The 16,179-nt window shown below is 35.9% G+C and overlaps 1 protein-coding gene across 4 annotated transcripts in view; it reads left to right on the top strand.

The window, feature by feature from the left end:
• Positions 1-16,179, top strand: part of ARL6 (ARL6 interacting reticulophagy regulator 1) — an 81,112-nt gene that overhangs the window by 28,247 nt on the left and 36,686 nt on the right. For 3 of the 4 annotated variants that reach the window (XM_068545594.1, XM_068545591.1, XM_068545592.1), the window contains exons 6-7: positions 5,590-5,719; positions 9,423-9,478. In XM_068545594.1, coding sequence (XP_068401695.1) covers positions 5,590-5,719; positions 9,423-9,478 — 186 coding nt within the window. Of the gene's footprint in view, positions 1-5,589; positions 5,720-9,422; positions 9,479-10,026; positions 10,289-16,179 lie in introns of those variants that run through there. The other variant, XM_068545593.1, reaches the window with a different exon arrangement.

Raw genomic sequence — 16,179 nt, 5'->3', positions numbered from 1 at the left:
GAAATTTGTCCAGTTTTTCCAGTTTTTATCCATTTTATTGGCATATAGTTGCTCAAAGTAGTCTCTTATGATCCTTTGTATTTCTATGGTGTTGGTTTTAACTTCTTTTTCATTCCTTATTGTATTGATTTGGGTCCTCTTCATTTCTTTCTTAATGAGTCTGGCTAAAGGTGTATCAATTTTGTTTATCTTTCAAAGAACTAACTTTTAGTTTCATTGATCTTTTCTATTGCCTTTTTAGTCTCTATTTCATTTATGTCTGCTCTGATCTTTACTATTTCCTTCCTTCTGCTAACTTTCAGCTTTGTTCTTCTTTTTGTAATCCTTTTAGGTGGTAGGTTAGGTTGTTTATTTGAGATTTTTCTTGTTTCCTGAGGTAAGCTTGTATCAATATAAACTTACCTGTTAGAACTGCTTTTGTTGTGTCACATAGATTTTGGATCCTTGTGTTTTCATTTTCATTTGTCTCCAGGTATTTTTTGATTTCCTCTTTGATCCCTTCAGTGATCCATCAGTTGGTTGGTAGCATATTGTTTAGCCTCCATGTGTTTCTGTTTTTTGCAATTTTTTTTTCTTGTAATGATTTCTAGTCTCATAACATTGTAGTTGGAAAATATGCTAGATATGATTTAAGTTTTCATAAATTTACTGAGGCCTAACATGTGATTTATCCTGGAGAATGTTTCATGTGTACTTGAAAAGAATGTGTATTCTCCTGCTTTCGGATGGAATGTCATGTATATATATATTAAGTCCATTGATCTAATGTGTCTTTTAAGGTTAGTGTTTCCGTATTGACTTTCTTTCTGAATGATCTGTCCATTGATGGAAGGGGCAGTTAAAGACCGCTACTATTATTGTGTTACTTTCAATTTCTATATTTACATCTGTCAATATTTGCTTTATGTATTTAAGTGCTTCTATGTCGGGTGCATATATATTTACAATTGTTATATCTCCTTGGATTGATTCCTTTATCATTATGTAATGTCCTTCTTTGTCTCTTATAACAGTCTTCATTTTGAAGTCTATTTTGTCTGATATAAATATTGCTTTCCTTGCTTTCTTTTGATTTCCATTTTTGTATGGAATACCTTTTTCCATTCCCTCACTTTCAGCCTGTGTGTGTCTTTAGATCTGAAGTAAGTCTCTTGTAGGCAGCATATGTACAGGTCTTCTTTTTGTATCCATTCAGCCATTCTATGTCTTTTGAGTGGAGCACTTAAGTCATTTGCATTTCAAGTAATTATTGATATATATATGTTCTTATTGCCATTTTATTCATTGTTTTAGGTTATTTTCATATCTCTTTTTTGTTCCTTTCTTCTTTTGTTCTCTTCTCTTGTGATTTGATGACTCTCTTTAGTGTTATATTTAGACTCCTTTTCTTTTTTTGTGTGTATATCTATTATAGATTTTTGGGTTGTGGTTATCATGAGGTATATATATGTATGTATGTATATGCATATATGTATGTTTGTTTTAAGTTGCTGATATCTTACTTTCAAATGCATTTTAACAAGCCTGCATTTGTACTCTCCTCCCCTCATGATTACTGTTGTTGATATCATATTTTGCAAATAATTGTTTTGTGTATCCCTTAACTGCTTATTGAGGATATAGATGATTTTACTACTTTTGTCTTTTAACCTTCTACTACCTTTGTGCATAGATGGTTTCTTATCTTTGTTATACATTTGCCTTTACTGATGAGCTTTTTCCGTTCATGCTTTTCATCTTTCTCATTGTGTCTTTTTCTTGTTCACTTGGGGAAGTTCCTTTAATATTTCTTGTAAAGCTGTTTTGGTGGTGCTGAACTCTTTTAGCTTTTGCTTGTTTGTGAAACTTTTGATCTCTCCATCAGATCTGAATGAGAACTTTACAGGGTGGAATATTCTTGGTTGTAGGTCTTTTGCTTTATCACTTTAAATATATCCTGCCACTCCTTTCTAGCCTTCAGAGTTTCTGCTGAAAAGTCAGCTGATAGCCCTATGGGACTTCTGCTGTATGTTACTTATTGCTTTTCTCTTGCTGCTTTTAATATTCTCTCTTTACTTTAATTTTTGCCATTTTAATTACAATGTCTTGGTGTGTTCCTCTTTGAGTTAGTCATGTATGGAACTTTGTATTTCCTGGACTTGGATGTCTGTTTCCTTTCCCAGGTTAGGGAAGTTTTTCAGCTATTATGCCTTCAAATATGTTCTCAGGCCTTTTCTCTATCTCTTCTTTTCCTGGTACCCCCATAATGCAAATATTAGTGTGCTTGATGTTGTCACAGAGGTCTCTTAAACTGTTCTCATGTTTTTTCATTCTGTTTTCTTTTTTCTGTTCCACATCGGTAGTTTCCACTACTCTATCTTCCAGGTCACTGATCTGTTCCTCTGTATCATTTAGTCTACCATTGAGTCCTTCTAGTGTATTTTTCATTTCAGTTATTGTATTCTTCATCTCTGGTTGTTCTTTATATTTTCTAACTCTTCGTTAAAAACTTCTAATTTCTCTCTCTGTGCATCCATTCTTCTCCTGAGTTCTTTGATCACCTTTATGATCACTACCCTAAGCTCCTTCTCAAGTAGACTTCCTTGCTCCACTTCACTTAGTTCTTCTTTTGGAGTTTTATTTTGTTCTTTTGTTTGGAACATGTTGTTCTGTCACTTCATTTTCCCTAACTTTCTGTTTTAATTTTTGTGTATCTGATAGGTTGGTTATATTCACCAACCTTGAAGAAGTGGCCTTTTGTAAGAGATGTCTTATGCATCTCAACAGTACACTCCTCTCTTGTCACCAGAGCTATATGCTCTAGGGGTTCCCCCTCTATGAGGCTGTATGGGTCCTTCTGTTGTGTTGGGCTAACTGTGTGGGTAGTTTGGTAGGCCTGGTTGGCTCCTGGTTCATTGGTTGCCAGGTCCTGCTTTGTGTGGAGGCTGATGGCCACTGGTTGGCAGGATCAGCTCTCAAGGTAGCTGACTGCATAAACTCAAGAGGCCCTAGGGCTACAGCTGGTTTACTGGTGGGTGGAGTCAGGGTCCAGGAGACCCTGGGGCTGTTGCCTGCCCACTGGTGGCTGAAGCCACGTCCTGGAGCTAGTGCTGGCCTACTGGCAGGCAGAGCCAAGCCCTGGGTTCTGGTTGCAGGGCCCAGGGGTCCCAGAGCAGGTGTTGAGTCACTGGGCGGGGGTGGGGGCCGGTTCCTGACAGTTGGGTATGGGGCCCAGGGTGTCTTGAAGCTTGTGTTCACCTGCTAGTGGGCAGGGCCAGGGCCCAGCCAGTCCCAGAGCAGGGTCTGGCCAGGGCAAGGCTGGGATAAGCTAGAGAAGGATTCCAAAATGAGCTACTGGCACCAGTGTCCACGTGGTACAACAAGTTCCCCAAAATGGCTGCCTCCAGTGTCTTTGTCCCCAGGGTGAGCTTTACCTCTCCAAGATCAGCAAGTAGGTCTGACCCAGGTTCCTATCAAATTACTGCTTCTTCCCAGAGTCCTGAAGCCCATGAGAGTTTGTGTGTACCCTTTAAGAGTGAAGTCTCTATTTCCCCCAGTTCTCTGGGTCTCCCAAAAGTGAGCCCTGCTGGCCTTCAAAGACAAATGCTCTGGGGATTCATCTTCCCAGTGCAGGACCCCTGGGCTCAGGTGCCTAGCATGGGGCTCAGATCTGTCCCTCCTTTGGGAGAACCTCTGCAGTTATAATTATTCACTCATTTGTGGCTCGCCTACCCAGGGGTATGGGATTTGACTATATCTCGACTCCACCCCTCCTACCCATCGCATTGTGATCCCTTCTTTATATATTTAGTTGTAGAATATCCTTTCTGATATGTTCTGGTCTTTTTCATTGATGGCTATTCTGCAAACAGTTGTGATTTTGGTGTGCCCATGAGAGGAAGTGAACTCCATTTTGCACCTGAGAGTGTAGAGAATAAACTGCCTGGGGACAGTCCGGGAAATGAAGGCTCTGTGCTGCGGTTTAAGATAATCATCTGGGACAGGGAGCAGCACAGCCAGGCATCAGATGTCAGGGGGTGTGGACAGGGAGCCTTTTCCTCCCACAGACGCCACCCAAAGTTGCTTCCTCATTCAGTCCTGTGGAAAACAATCACACATCTCCCACAATCTTATTGATTTTTTTTTGTCTACTTGTCTGTCAATTTCTAAAAGAGGGGTGTTGAAGTGTCCACTATGATTGTGAATTTATTTGATTTTCCCTTTAATACTCTCAAATTTTGCTTTATGTATTTGGAAGCTTGTCTATTAGATACACACTTAAAATTGTTCTGTTTTCTTGATTGATTCACCTTTTTATAATTTTTAAATGCCTTTCTTTTTCTTTGCTAGTACCCTTTGTCTTGAATACTACTTTGTCTGATGTTGGTGTAGCCATGCCAGCTTTCTTACACTTAAGCATACGCATAATATGTTTTGCAAGCCTTTTACTTTCAACTTGTTTGTGTCCTTATGTTCAAAGTGTGCTTCTTGTAAACTTCATATCTTACTTTTTTATCTACTCTGAAATTCTCTGCTCCAGGATAAATTCCAGCTGGACTAAATATTTAAATACAAAAATTACACTATTACAGCAATGGAAGAAACTGGAGACTTTTTAAAAATAGAAATTTACATATCCTTTGACCCAGCAATTCCACTTCTCAAATTTACCCTATAGATGTTCTGGCCCCTGTACAAATTTTTGTATGTACAAGTCTATTCATTATAACATTGCTTATAGTTGTAAATATTGGCAACAACACAAATATATCTCAGTTGGGTACTAGATAAATAAATTGTGGTACGTAGTACTGAAAGACAGGACATTCACAACTGTTAAAATAATGAAACTGCTCTGTATGTACTGATATGGGACAATCTCCAAGCTATGAAATTAAGTGAAAAGCAGAAGGTGTAAAATAGTGAGAATAGTCTGCTGTAAGAATAATATATAATAATTGTTTGCAAATATGTAAAATATTCATGAAAAGATGCCAAGAAACAGATGATGATATGGGTTGCCTCTTCTAGGGAGGACAGGTGTATAGACTAGGACAAAGGTGGGAGGGAGGAGATTCTTTTGCTGCGTACAATTTTGTCTCTTCTGAATTTTGAACTGTTTAAATGTATTATGCATTCAAAAGTAAAAAAAATGCTCCCAAAATTGTAACAAGGTAAAAACATCTTGTTAAAGTATCTAGGTTACTTATAATGCTGCAACTAAAATATAAAACCAGGATCCATTTTATACTCCTTCTACTTCTGTTTGAAGTTGGCCTCCTTTTTGTTGACAGTAAAAATGAAACCCAAAATGTTTGACCCTTTTCTAGGTGCTGTTCAGTAACTGTTTAATGAGTCCCCCACTCCCACCTCATCCATCTTTGGTTTACAGTTCCAACCAGAGGGCAGATAATCTTAGGAAAAGGTATTTTTAAAATTCTCCTGTCACTCAACTACATGCTTCACAGTATATGTCTTTAAATGTTTATGTATGTGTGATATGGGAAGAAGTGATTGGAAAACAATTTCAGTGGATTACAGTTTTAAGGATTAGGGAGAAAGTAACCCAAAAAGCTGGAAATGTGATGATAGTCTTATTTTCTCTTTTAGATATTAAGCACCGCCGAATACCAATCTTATTCTTTGCGAACAAAATGGATCTTAGAGATGCAGTGACATCTGTAAAAGTGTCTCAATTGCTGTGTTTAGAGAACATCAAAGATAAACCATGGCATATTTGGTAAAGTTTTATATTTACTTTTCATTTTATCATTCTGAAAAAAAATCTCCAAACTTTTAGGTTTTTTTCCAAGCTCACTTTATAAGTGGTAGGATGTAAGGTAAAGATTTTGTTTTATAGAATCGTGGCTTGCAGGTATTCATTAATATATTACTGTTAAAACCTTTTCAAATCTTTTCAGGGCTAGACAAATAAAAACTACTCTTTAAAAGAACAACTTAACCCACTTACTCACCCAACTTCAGCCACACTGATTTCCTTCTGCACATTGAATCAGCCAACCACAGTCCCACCTCAAGGTGTTGGTACTTGTTACTCCCTTTGTCAGAATCATTCTTTAAAATAATTTTCCTGCTTGTTATTTCACTTCCTTCAGGAAAGAGACCTCTCTTAATAACTCTGAAACATCACTATACGTTACCCCCGTCTCTTGTTTTTTCCTTACTTTGCTTTACTTTTGTATTGCCATATGACCCCTTCTTCTTTTCCTTTTTGTTTTATAGTCTGTCTTCCTACACTAGTGCATTAGTACCATGGGAGCTGGGATTTCATTGATTTTGTTTACTCTGTAACCCCCAGAATAGTAATGGTACCTGCTACTTAGTAGATACACAATAAGTATTTGTTGATATGAATAAATAGAAATGCAAAAATTAATCTTATTTGGACATACTAATAAGGTTGAACTCTTAAATAATTAGTGTCTGAAATTATTATACATTGTTTATTTGGAAAGCAATTTCTTACTAATATATTTAACTCCAGTGTGCCTTTCTACCAAAATATTCTAACAAGGATAACCAGAAGTTATATATTAGTATTTTAAAGCCTACCACTACCTTATGTTAAATTAACCTTCCTTCCATCCACCTGCTTACCTCTCCGTGCTGGAAGATATCCTTCTCTTGCCATTTTTCCCCTTTTTATAAGAAGATATCTATAGAGAAAGGCTGAACACAAAACAAGGAAGTGGTAGAGCTCAGAGAAGAACTTTAAGAGTTAACTTTGGTGCTGAAAAGAGAAGAGCTTGAGAAAGCCCTTGAAACTTTTCTGTACCCAAGGCTGCATATCTCAAGTAAAAGCCTCCTTACTTTGGAAATCAGAGGAAAAGTCAGTTTTTACTAAATGATTCTTGAGTTGGAATTTGAGGGTTTGTGGTATTTGGTTGGTGAAGAAAGGAGGGACTTAGGGTAGAGAAATATCTTAAAATAGAACCTTTGTATTTTTGTATATCATACTTAAATTGATAACATCTGAAGTAGAATAATTTTTAATTTTTGCATTAAGTGTTGTGATTGCTTTGATAGAAAGTACAACATTCAAAACATGGGTCTAATTAGTAAAAGATGCAGTCCTCTTAATTTCGAAGTAGAAATTAATTTTAAAAATGGAAAAATCTCTTTCTACTTAAAATAATTAGTAATTGAATTTTAACAGATTTATTGTGACATCTGAATACTTTTTAGTGAGAGAAAAAGTAATACCTGATGCTAAAAGGATATGGACTTATAACATATTGCCAGTTTCTATATTACACAACTTATAGAAGAATACCAAGTTTTTCTTTTGAATTTGTCTAAAATTTTGACTTCTTCTTAATCCAAACTGGACATCTCACTAAGTTCCAATTAGTGTTTCACTTGTTAAGTTTGTTTTTATCTTTTGCAATGTTTTTAAAGCATGTATGAAATTAAAAATACATTTATCCATTAATTTTAGAGAAAGAAAGTAGCACTCAGTGACGCAGAGATAAAATATTGCATCTCTCTTGTCTTAGGTACAAGTAAATTTGGTCAGTAAAGAGCTCATAGAGAAGTATAGTCTGGAAAATTAAAGGAAAAATTTTTTGGTTTATTTTTGACCAGTGTACTAAACATATAGTCAACTCTGATTTTCAGGTCTGATTGTGTTATTGTTCTTCTAGTGTGTTCTTTGACTAAGTCCCTGGTGTGGTGTATGTACGTATTTGCTTTTTAACTATCTTGTGAGGGAGACAGATAATAAAACAGGTAAATAGATGTATAAAATGTCAGTTGGGAGGATGAAAAAAAATGAAGTAGAATAGTAAGAGAAAGAATAATGGATGTGGTCCCTCTCTGAGATCTAATTGAAGTCAGGGAGCAATTCACACAAAGGTTTAGAGAAATAACTTTCCAGATAGAGAGGCCAGCAAGTGAAAAGGCTCTTGGATGAGAATGTGCCCGGTGTTTTCTAGGAACAGCAAGAAGTCCATGCTGGCTGGAACAGAGAGATCTAGGGGGAACTTGTAGATGAGGCCACTGAGAAATAACCAGGGGCCATGTCACATAGGGCCTTGTAGGAAATGGTAAAGACTTTGGCTTTTATTCCAGTTACAAGTCTTATGATATATTTGAAAGGAAAGGTAGAATTTAAACATTTGGGAATTATTAGGAAAAGATGCAGGGTTTTTAGTAGGGTAGTGGCACCTCCACCAAAGGGGAAGGATTTCTTCATGTTACTATACTCTTGTTTGGGACTAGAAGTTTGTGATAAAATCAATACATTGATCTTACTTGATATAAGTATTTCAGTTACTGATGTTTTGCCATTAATATAGGTAATCCATAGTTTGCTTTGAATAATTGTGTATCTTATGCTGTTTGTTTCTGTCTTCCTATTTTAAAATAATTCTATGATAAGTCATATTCTTAGTCTAACAAGTAATTCCTTGGAAGTAATTTCTGTTTTGATTAGAATCCAATTAACAGCTTTAAGGTAATTGAGTACATTTTAAAATCATGCTTCAGCACACTAAAAGGAACCCTAATCATTCAGAAAATCTAATTATGTATACTAATTGTTATTATACGATTATGTTTTGAAAGGAAATAACTATATCAGTAAAATGTTATGAGAAGCTATTAGTCTGAGTCTTTGAAAAGGATTATTTGATACCCTAAAAATCTTCTGCATTTTATTATTTTAGTTTATATAACTTTTTATTATTTATAAAATAATGTCACAGTAAGGATTTAGGTTTACTCTCAAGAATGGAAAGACAATGAAAAGACCCTGTGTTCAGTGTTTTATATCCATATCTCAAATATTTAATTCTTACAATAATCACCTGAGGCCAATGGTCATATTCCCCCATTTTACAGAGGCAGAAACTGAAGGCAGGAGAGTTAAACAACCTATCCAGGTTTTTGAAGCCAATAAATAAAAAACTATTGTTGAAATCTCCTGGAATTTTTTTATTCTACCAGTTTACCAAAGTTACAATTAACAGGTTTATGCCTTTTAAATATCAAACTTCATGTCAAATAAAGTCACTCCATCCTATGGCTAAATTACAATCTAAGTATAGCATTTTTAATAAATAAATGCTGTTGAATCATTGGGGCTGGTAGGGTGGTGTATTCTATAACACTTTGCCGCTACTGCGACAATAACTCAAAGTGTATGTTTCGTTAATGCCAGTCTGAGTAATATTCCTAGAATAGTAACTTTTTAGTGATACACTTTTCCAAATGTCCATATAAACTATGAATAATTTTCTCATGTCTTGCTCCTGAACACTTAGACTTTTATATCCTACATATATTCAGTTTCAGTGCTTAGCCAGTTTTGCTCAGATATGCTAGTAGAATATATTAATTTGCTATATGGCAAAATTGTAATTATTTACTCTTGTAGTTTTATGATGTAATGAAATGGATTTTTTTTACGGATTTTATTACAGTGCTAGTGATGCCATAAAAGGAGAAGGATTGCAAGAAGGTGTAGACTGGCTTCAAGGTACATCACAAAATACTGTGCATCTTCAGCCTTTGCTTCCCTTCCATTCACGTTTTCTTTCCTTTTTTACATTTTATTTTTGTTATATCACTGCCTTTCTTCCTCTTGTTTCCATTTATTTCTGCTATCAGAAAAAACAATACAGTAAGTATCCAATACCTTGCTCCATTTACTTCAATTACATTTTTATAAAGGATTTATTTAAATAAAGTGCTTACATCAACATACATGACATTTCTAGAAAATAATTTTAATTTATGGCAACAAATTTCTGTCAGATCTAGTAATAGAAGCACATTTGAAGTTTGGGACAAATTTTAGACCTTACTGTCAATAACTAAAAATAAATCTTCATGGCATATATCATTCAAGAATCATGCTATATACTCCATATATAGCTCCATTTATTCATGGCGTGTTTTTACAACTTTTAATACTCATATTTAGTATTATATATACTGGTATTCTATTAATGTTTTGTAATCAAAGTTCTATTTGTTATTCATCACAATAGCTATCATAAATTAAGATATATCATTTTTCCTAAGGTTATATTGTCTACTAGACACAGGAATGGATTGAAGCACAGTGACCCACAGAGAGCAACAAAATGTGAATGTGAATGAAACCAAGTTCTATAGGTCCTTCTTATTACAGGACCCTTGAAGGTCAGGCCAAAAAATTTCCGTTTTTGAACAAGACAATTGAGGATGATTTCAATTAGGAATCTCCCTGCCCTGAACAAGGGTGAATAACAAGAGATTATAAATTCTAGCTGTAGTCTTGTGGCTATAAATTTAATTTCTTCTACACAACCCTTTTAATTCCAGTTATTTCTGTTTTTTTTTTCTCTTCTGTATGTCATAGTGGACCTAAGAGTAGCCTGCTTGTCCATACATAAAGAGACATAGTATTTCTTTGGTTCAAAGTACTAAATGTACATCTGAAAAATATTTCTATGTGTTATTAGTAAGATGTGGTGTTTTAGTTAACTGCACAGACCATTGTATTTTTTTCCCTTTTGTGTTGTCATCATGACATTTACCATTAAACTGCAAAGAACCTTCTAGTTATATTTTACAATTAAGTGAAACTTAACTGAGAACCTCTAGTAGTTCTCAGAAGAGCTAGTGGGATTTTTCTGTGAACACACCAACTTCATTTCCTAGACTGTGCAAAGAAGTGGTCAGAGTGACCACTCTGGGACTGATTCCCACATAAAACAGATAGGTTACAGAGGAACATTACAGAGAAGACACTAGAAGCATATTTTCAGCCTTTATTTCTTATTTTACAAGTGCTTATTATTGTTCACAGTGGAGATATAGCATGGATGGAAACCCCACAATTGCTCATAATATAGTAATTCAAAGCACGGTACTTACTGAAAATAGGTTGAATGGTCATCTGGATTTTATTTTTTTTTTTTTTTTAAACATCTTTATTGAAGTATAATTGCCTTACAATGGTGTGTTAGCTTCTGCTTTATAACAAAGTGAATCAGTTATACATATACAATATGTTCCCATTTCTCTTCCCTCTTGCATCTCCCTCCCTCCCACCCTCCCCATCCCACCCCTCTAGGTGGTCAAAAAGCACCGAGCTGATCTCCCTGTGCTATGCGGCTGCTTCCCACTAGTTATCTATTTTACATTTGGTAGTGTATATATGTCCATGACACTCTCTTACCCTGTCACATCTCACCCCACCCCCTCCCCATATCCTCAAGTCCATTCTCTAGTAGGTCTGTGTCTTTATTCCCGTCTTGCCACTAGGTTCTTCATGGCTTTTTTTTTTTTTTTCCTTAGATTCCGTATATATGTGTTAGCATACTGTATTTGTTTTTCTCTTTCTGACTTACTTCACTCTGTATGACAGACTCTAACTCCATCCACCTCATTACAAATACCTCCATTTCATTTCTTTTTATGGCTGAGTAATATTCCATTGTATATATGTGCCACATCTTCTTTATCCATTCATCTGTCGATGGACATTTAGGTTGCTTCCATGTCCTGGCTATTGTAAATAGAGCTGCAATGAACATTTTGGTACATGACTCTTTTTGACCTATGGTTTTCTCAGGGTATATGCCCAGTATTGGGATTGCTGGGTCGTATGGTAGTTCTATTTGTAGTTTTTTCAGGAACCTCCATACTGTTCTCCATAGTGGCTGTATCAATTTACATTCCCACCAACAGTGCAAGAGGGTTCCCTTTCCTCCACACCCTCTCCAGCATTTATTGTTTCTAGATTTTTTGATGATGGCCATTCTGACCGGTGTGAGATGATATCTCATTGTAGTTTTGATTTGCATTTCTCTAATGATTAATGATGTTGAGCATTCTTTCATGTGTCTGTAGGCCATCTGTATATCTTCTTTGGAGAAATGTTTATTTAGGTCTTCTGCCCATTTTTGGATTGGGTTGTTGGTTTTTTTGTTATTGAGCTGCATGAGCTGCTTGTAAATCTTGGAGATTAATCCTTTGTCAGTTGCTTCATTTGCAAATATTTTCTCCCATTCTGATGGTTGTCTTTTGGTCTTGTTTATGGTTTCCTTTGCTGTGCAAAAGCTTTTAAGTTTCATTAGGTCCCATTTGTTTATTTGTGTTCTTATTTCCATTTCTCTGGGAGCTGGGTCAAAAAGAATCTTGCTGTGATGTATGTCATAGAGTGTTCTGCCTATGTTTTCCTCTAAGAGTTTGATAGTGTCTGCCCTTACACTTAGGTCTTTAATCCATTTTGAGTTTATTTTTGTGCATGGTGTCAGGGAGTGTTCTAATTTCATACTTTTACATGTACCTGTCCAATTTTCCCAGCACCACTTATTGAAGAGGCTGTCTTTTCTCCACTGTATATTCTTGCCACCTTTATCAAAGATAAGGTGACCATATGTGTGTGGGTTTATCTCTGGGCTTTCTATCCTGTTCCATTGATCTATATTTCTGTTTTTGTGCCAGTACCAAACTGTCTTGATTACTGAAGCTTTGTAATATAGTCTGAAGTCAGGGAGCCTGATTCCCCCAGCTCCATTTTTCGTTCTCAAGATTGCTTTGGCTATTCGGGGTCTTTTGTGTTTCCATACAAATTGTGAAATTTTTTGTTCTAGTTCTGTGAAAAATGCCAGTGGTAGTTTGATAGGGACTGCATTGAATCTGTAGATTGCTTTGGGTAGTAGAGTCATTTTCACAATGTTGATTCTTCCAATCCAGGAACATGGTATATCTCTCCATCTATTTGTATCATCTTTAATTTCTTTCATCAGTGTCTTATAATTTTCTGCATACAGGTCTTTTGTCTCCTTAGGTAGGTTTATTCCTAGATATTTTATTCTTTTTGTTGCAATGGTAAATGGGAGTGTTTTCTTAATTTCACTTTCAGATTTTTCATCATTAGTGTATAGAAATGCAAGAGATTTCTGTGCATTAATTTTGTATCCTGCTACTTTACCAAATTCATTGATTAGCTCTAGGAGTTTTCTGGTAGCATCTTTAGGATTCTCTATGTATAGTATCATGTCATCTGCAAATAGTGACAGCTTTACTTCTTCTTTTCCGATTTGGATTCCTTTTATTTCTTTGTCTTCTCTGATTGCTGTGGCTAGCACTTCCAAAACTATGTTGAATAATAGTGGTGAGAGTGGGCAACCTTGTCTTGTTCCTGATCTTAGTGGAAATGGTTTCAGTTTTTCACCATTGAGGACAATGTTGGCTGTGGGTTTGTCATATATGGCCTTTATTATGTTGAGGAAAGTTCCCTCTATGCCTACTTTCTGCAGGGCTTTTATCATAAATGGATGTTGAATTTTGTCGAAAGCTTTCTCTGCATCTATTGAGATGATCATATGGTTTTTCTCCTTCAATTTGTTAATATGGTGTATCACATTGATTGATTTGCGTATATTGAAGAATCCTTGCATTCCTGGGATAAACCCCACTTGATCATGGTGTATGATCCTTTTAATGTGCTGTTGGATTCTGTTTGCTAGTATTTTGTTGAGGATTTTTGCATCTATGTTCATCAGTGATATTGGCCTGTAGTTTTCTTTCTTTGTGACATCTTTGTCTGGTTTTGGTATCAGGGTGATGGTGGCCTCGTAGAATGAGTTTGGGAGTGTTCCTCCCTCTGCAATATTTTGGAAGAGTTTGAGAAGGATAGGTGTTAGCTCGTCTCTAAATGTTTGATAGAATTCACCTGTGAAGCCATCTGGTCCTGGGCTTTTGTTTGTTGGAAGGTTTTTAATCACAGTTTCAATTTCAGTGCTTGTGATTGGTCTGTTCATATTTTCTATTTCTTCCTGGTTCAGTCTCGGCAGTTTGTGCATTTCTAAGAATCTGTCCATTTCTTCCAGGTTGTCCATTTTATTGGCATAGAGTTGCTTGTAGTAATCTCTCATGATCTTTTGTATTTCTGCAGTGTCAGTGGTTACTTCTCCTTTTTCATTTCTAATTCTATTGATTTGAGTCTTCTCCCTTTTTCTCTTGATGAGTCTGGCTAATGGTTTATCAATTTTGTTTATCTTCTCAAAGAACCAGCTTTTAGTTTCATTGATTTTTGCTATTGTTTCCTTCATTTCTTTTTCATTTATTTCTGACCTGATCTTTATAATTTCTTTCCTTCTGCTGGCTTTGGGGTTTTTTTGTTCTTCTTTCTCTAATTGCTTCAGGTGCAAGGTTAGGTTGTTTATTCGAGATGTTTCCTGTTTCTTGAGGTAGGCTTGTATTGCTATAAACTTCCCTCTTAGCACTGCTTTTGCTGCGTCCCATAGGTTTTGGGTCGTCGTATCTCCATTGTCATTTGTTTCTAGGTATTTTTTGATTTCCCCTTTGATTACTTCAGTAATCACTTCGTTATTAAGTAGTGTATTGTGTAGCCTCCATGTGTTTGTATTTTTTACAGATCTTTTCCTGTAATTGATATCTAGTCTCATAGCATTGTGGTCGGAAAAGATACTTGATACAATTTCAATTTTCTTAAATTTACCAAGGCTTGATTTGTGACCCAAGATATGATCTATCCTGGAGAATGTTCCATGAGCACTTGAGAAAAATGTGTATTCTGTTGTTTTTGGGTAGAATGTCCTATAAATATCAATTAAGTCCATCTTGTTTAATGTATCATTTAAAGCTTGTGTTTCCTTATTTATTTTCATTTTGGATGATCTGTCCATTGGTGAAAGTGGGGTGTTAAAGTCCCCTACTATGATTGTGTTGCTGTCGATTTCCCCTTTTATGGCTGTTAGTATTTGCCTTATGTATTGAGGTGCTCCTATGTTGGGTGCATAAATATTTACAATTGTTATAGCTTCCTCTTGGATCAATCCCTTGATCATTATATAGTGTCCTTCTTTGTCTCTTGTAATAGTCTTTATTTTAAAGTCTATTTTGTCTGATATGAGAATTGCTACTCCAGCTTTCTTTTGATTTCCATTTGCATGGAATATCTTTTTCCATCCCCTCACTTTCAGTCTGTATGTGTCTCTAGGTCTGAAGTGGGTCTCTTGTAGACAGCATATATATGGGTCTTGTTTTTGTATCCATTCAGCCAGCCTGTGTCTTTTGGTGGGAGCATTTAATCCATTTACATTCAAGGTAATTATCGATATGTATGTTCCTATTCCCATTTTCTTAAATGTTTTAGGTTTGTTATTGTAGGTGTTTTCCTTCTCTTGTGTTTCTTGCCTAGAGAAGTTCCTTTAGCATTTGTTGTAAAGCTGGTTTGGTGGTGCTGAACTCTCTCAGCTTTTGCTTGTCTGTAAAGGTTTTAATTTCTCCATCGAATCTGAATGAGATCCTTGCTGGGTAGAGTAATCTTGGTTGTAGGTTTTTCTCCTTCATCACTTTAAGTATATCCTGCCACTCCCTTCTGGCTTGCAGAGTTTCTGCTGAAAGATCAGATGTTAACCTTATGGGGATTCCCTTGTGTGTTATTTGTTTTTTTTCCCTTGCTGCCTTTAATATGTTTTCCTTATATTTAATTTTTGACAGTTTGATTAATATGTGTCTTGGCGTGTTTCTCCTTGGGTTTATCCTGTATGGGACTCTCTGTGCTTCCAGGACTTGATTAACTATTTCCTTTCCCATATTAGGGAAGTTTTCAACTATAATCTCTTCAAATATTTTCTCAGTCCCTTTCTTTTTCTCTTCTTCTTCTGGGACCCCTATAATTCGAATGTTGGTGCGTTTAATGTTGTCCCAGAGGTCTCTGAGACTGTCCTCAGTTCTTTTCATTCTTTTTTCTTTATCCTGCTCTGTAGTAGTTATTTCCACCATTTTATCTTCCAGGTCACTTATCCGTTCTTCTGCCTCAGTTATTCTGCTATTGATCCCATCTAGAGTATTTTTAATTTCATTTATTGTGTTTTTCATCATTGCTTGGTTCCTCTTTAGTTCTTCTACGTCCTTGTTAAATGTTTCTTGCATTTTGTCTATTCTATTGCCAAGATTTTGGATCATCCTTACTATCATTATTCTGAATTCTTTTTCAGGTAGACTACCTATTTCCTCTTCATTTGTTAAGTCTAGTGTGCTTTGACCCTGCTCCTTCATCTGCTGTGTGTTTTTTTGTCGTCTCATTTTGCTTATCTTACTGTGTTTGGGGTCTCCTTTTCACAGACTGCAGGTTTGTAGTTCCCGTTGTTTTTGGTATCTGTCCCCAGTGGCTAAGTTTGGTTCAGTGGGTTGTGTAGGCTTCCTGGTGTA

Source organism: Eschrichtius robustus, chromosome 6, assembly GCF_028021215.1.
Source record: "Eschrichtius robustus isolate mEscRob2 chromosome 6, mEscRob2.pri, whole genome shotgun sequence".
NCBI classification, from domain to species: Eukaryota; Metazoa; Chordata; class Mammalia; order Artiodactyla; family Eschrichtiidae; genus Eschrichtius; species Eschrichtius robustus.
The sequence above is the reverse complement of the archived record's forward strand: the minus strand, read 5'-3'. Positions and strand labels throughout refer to the sequence as shown.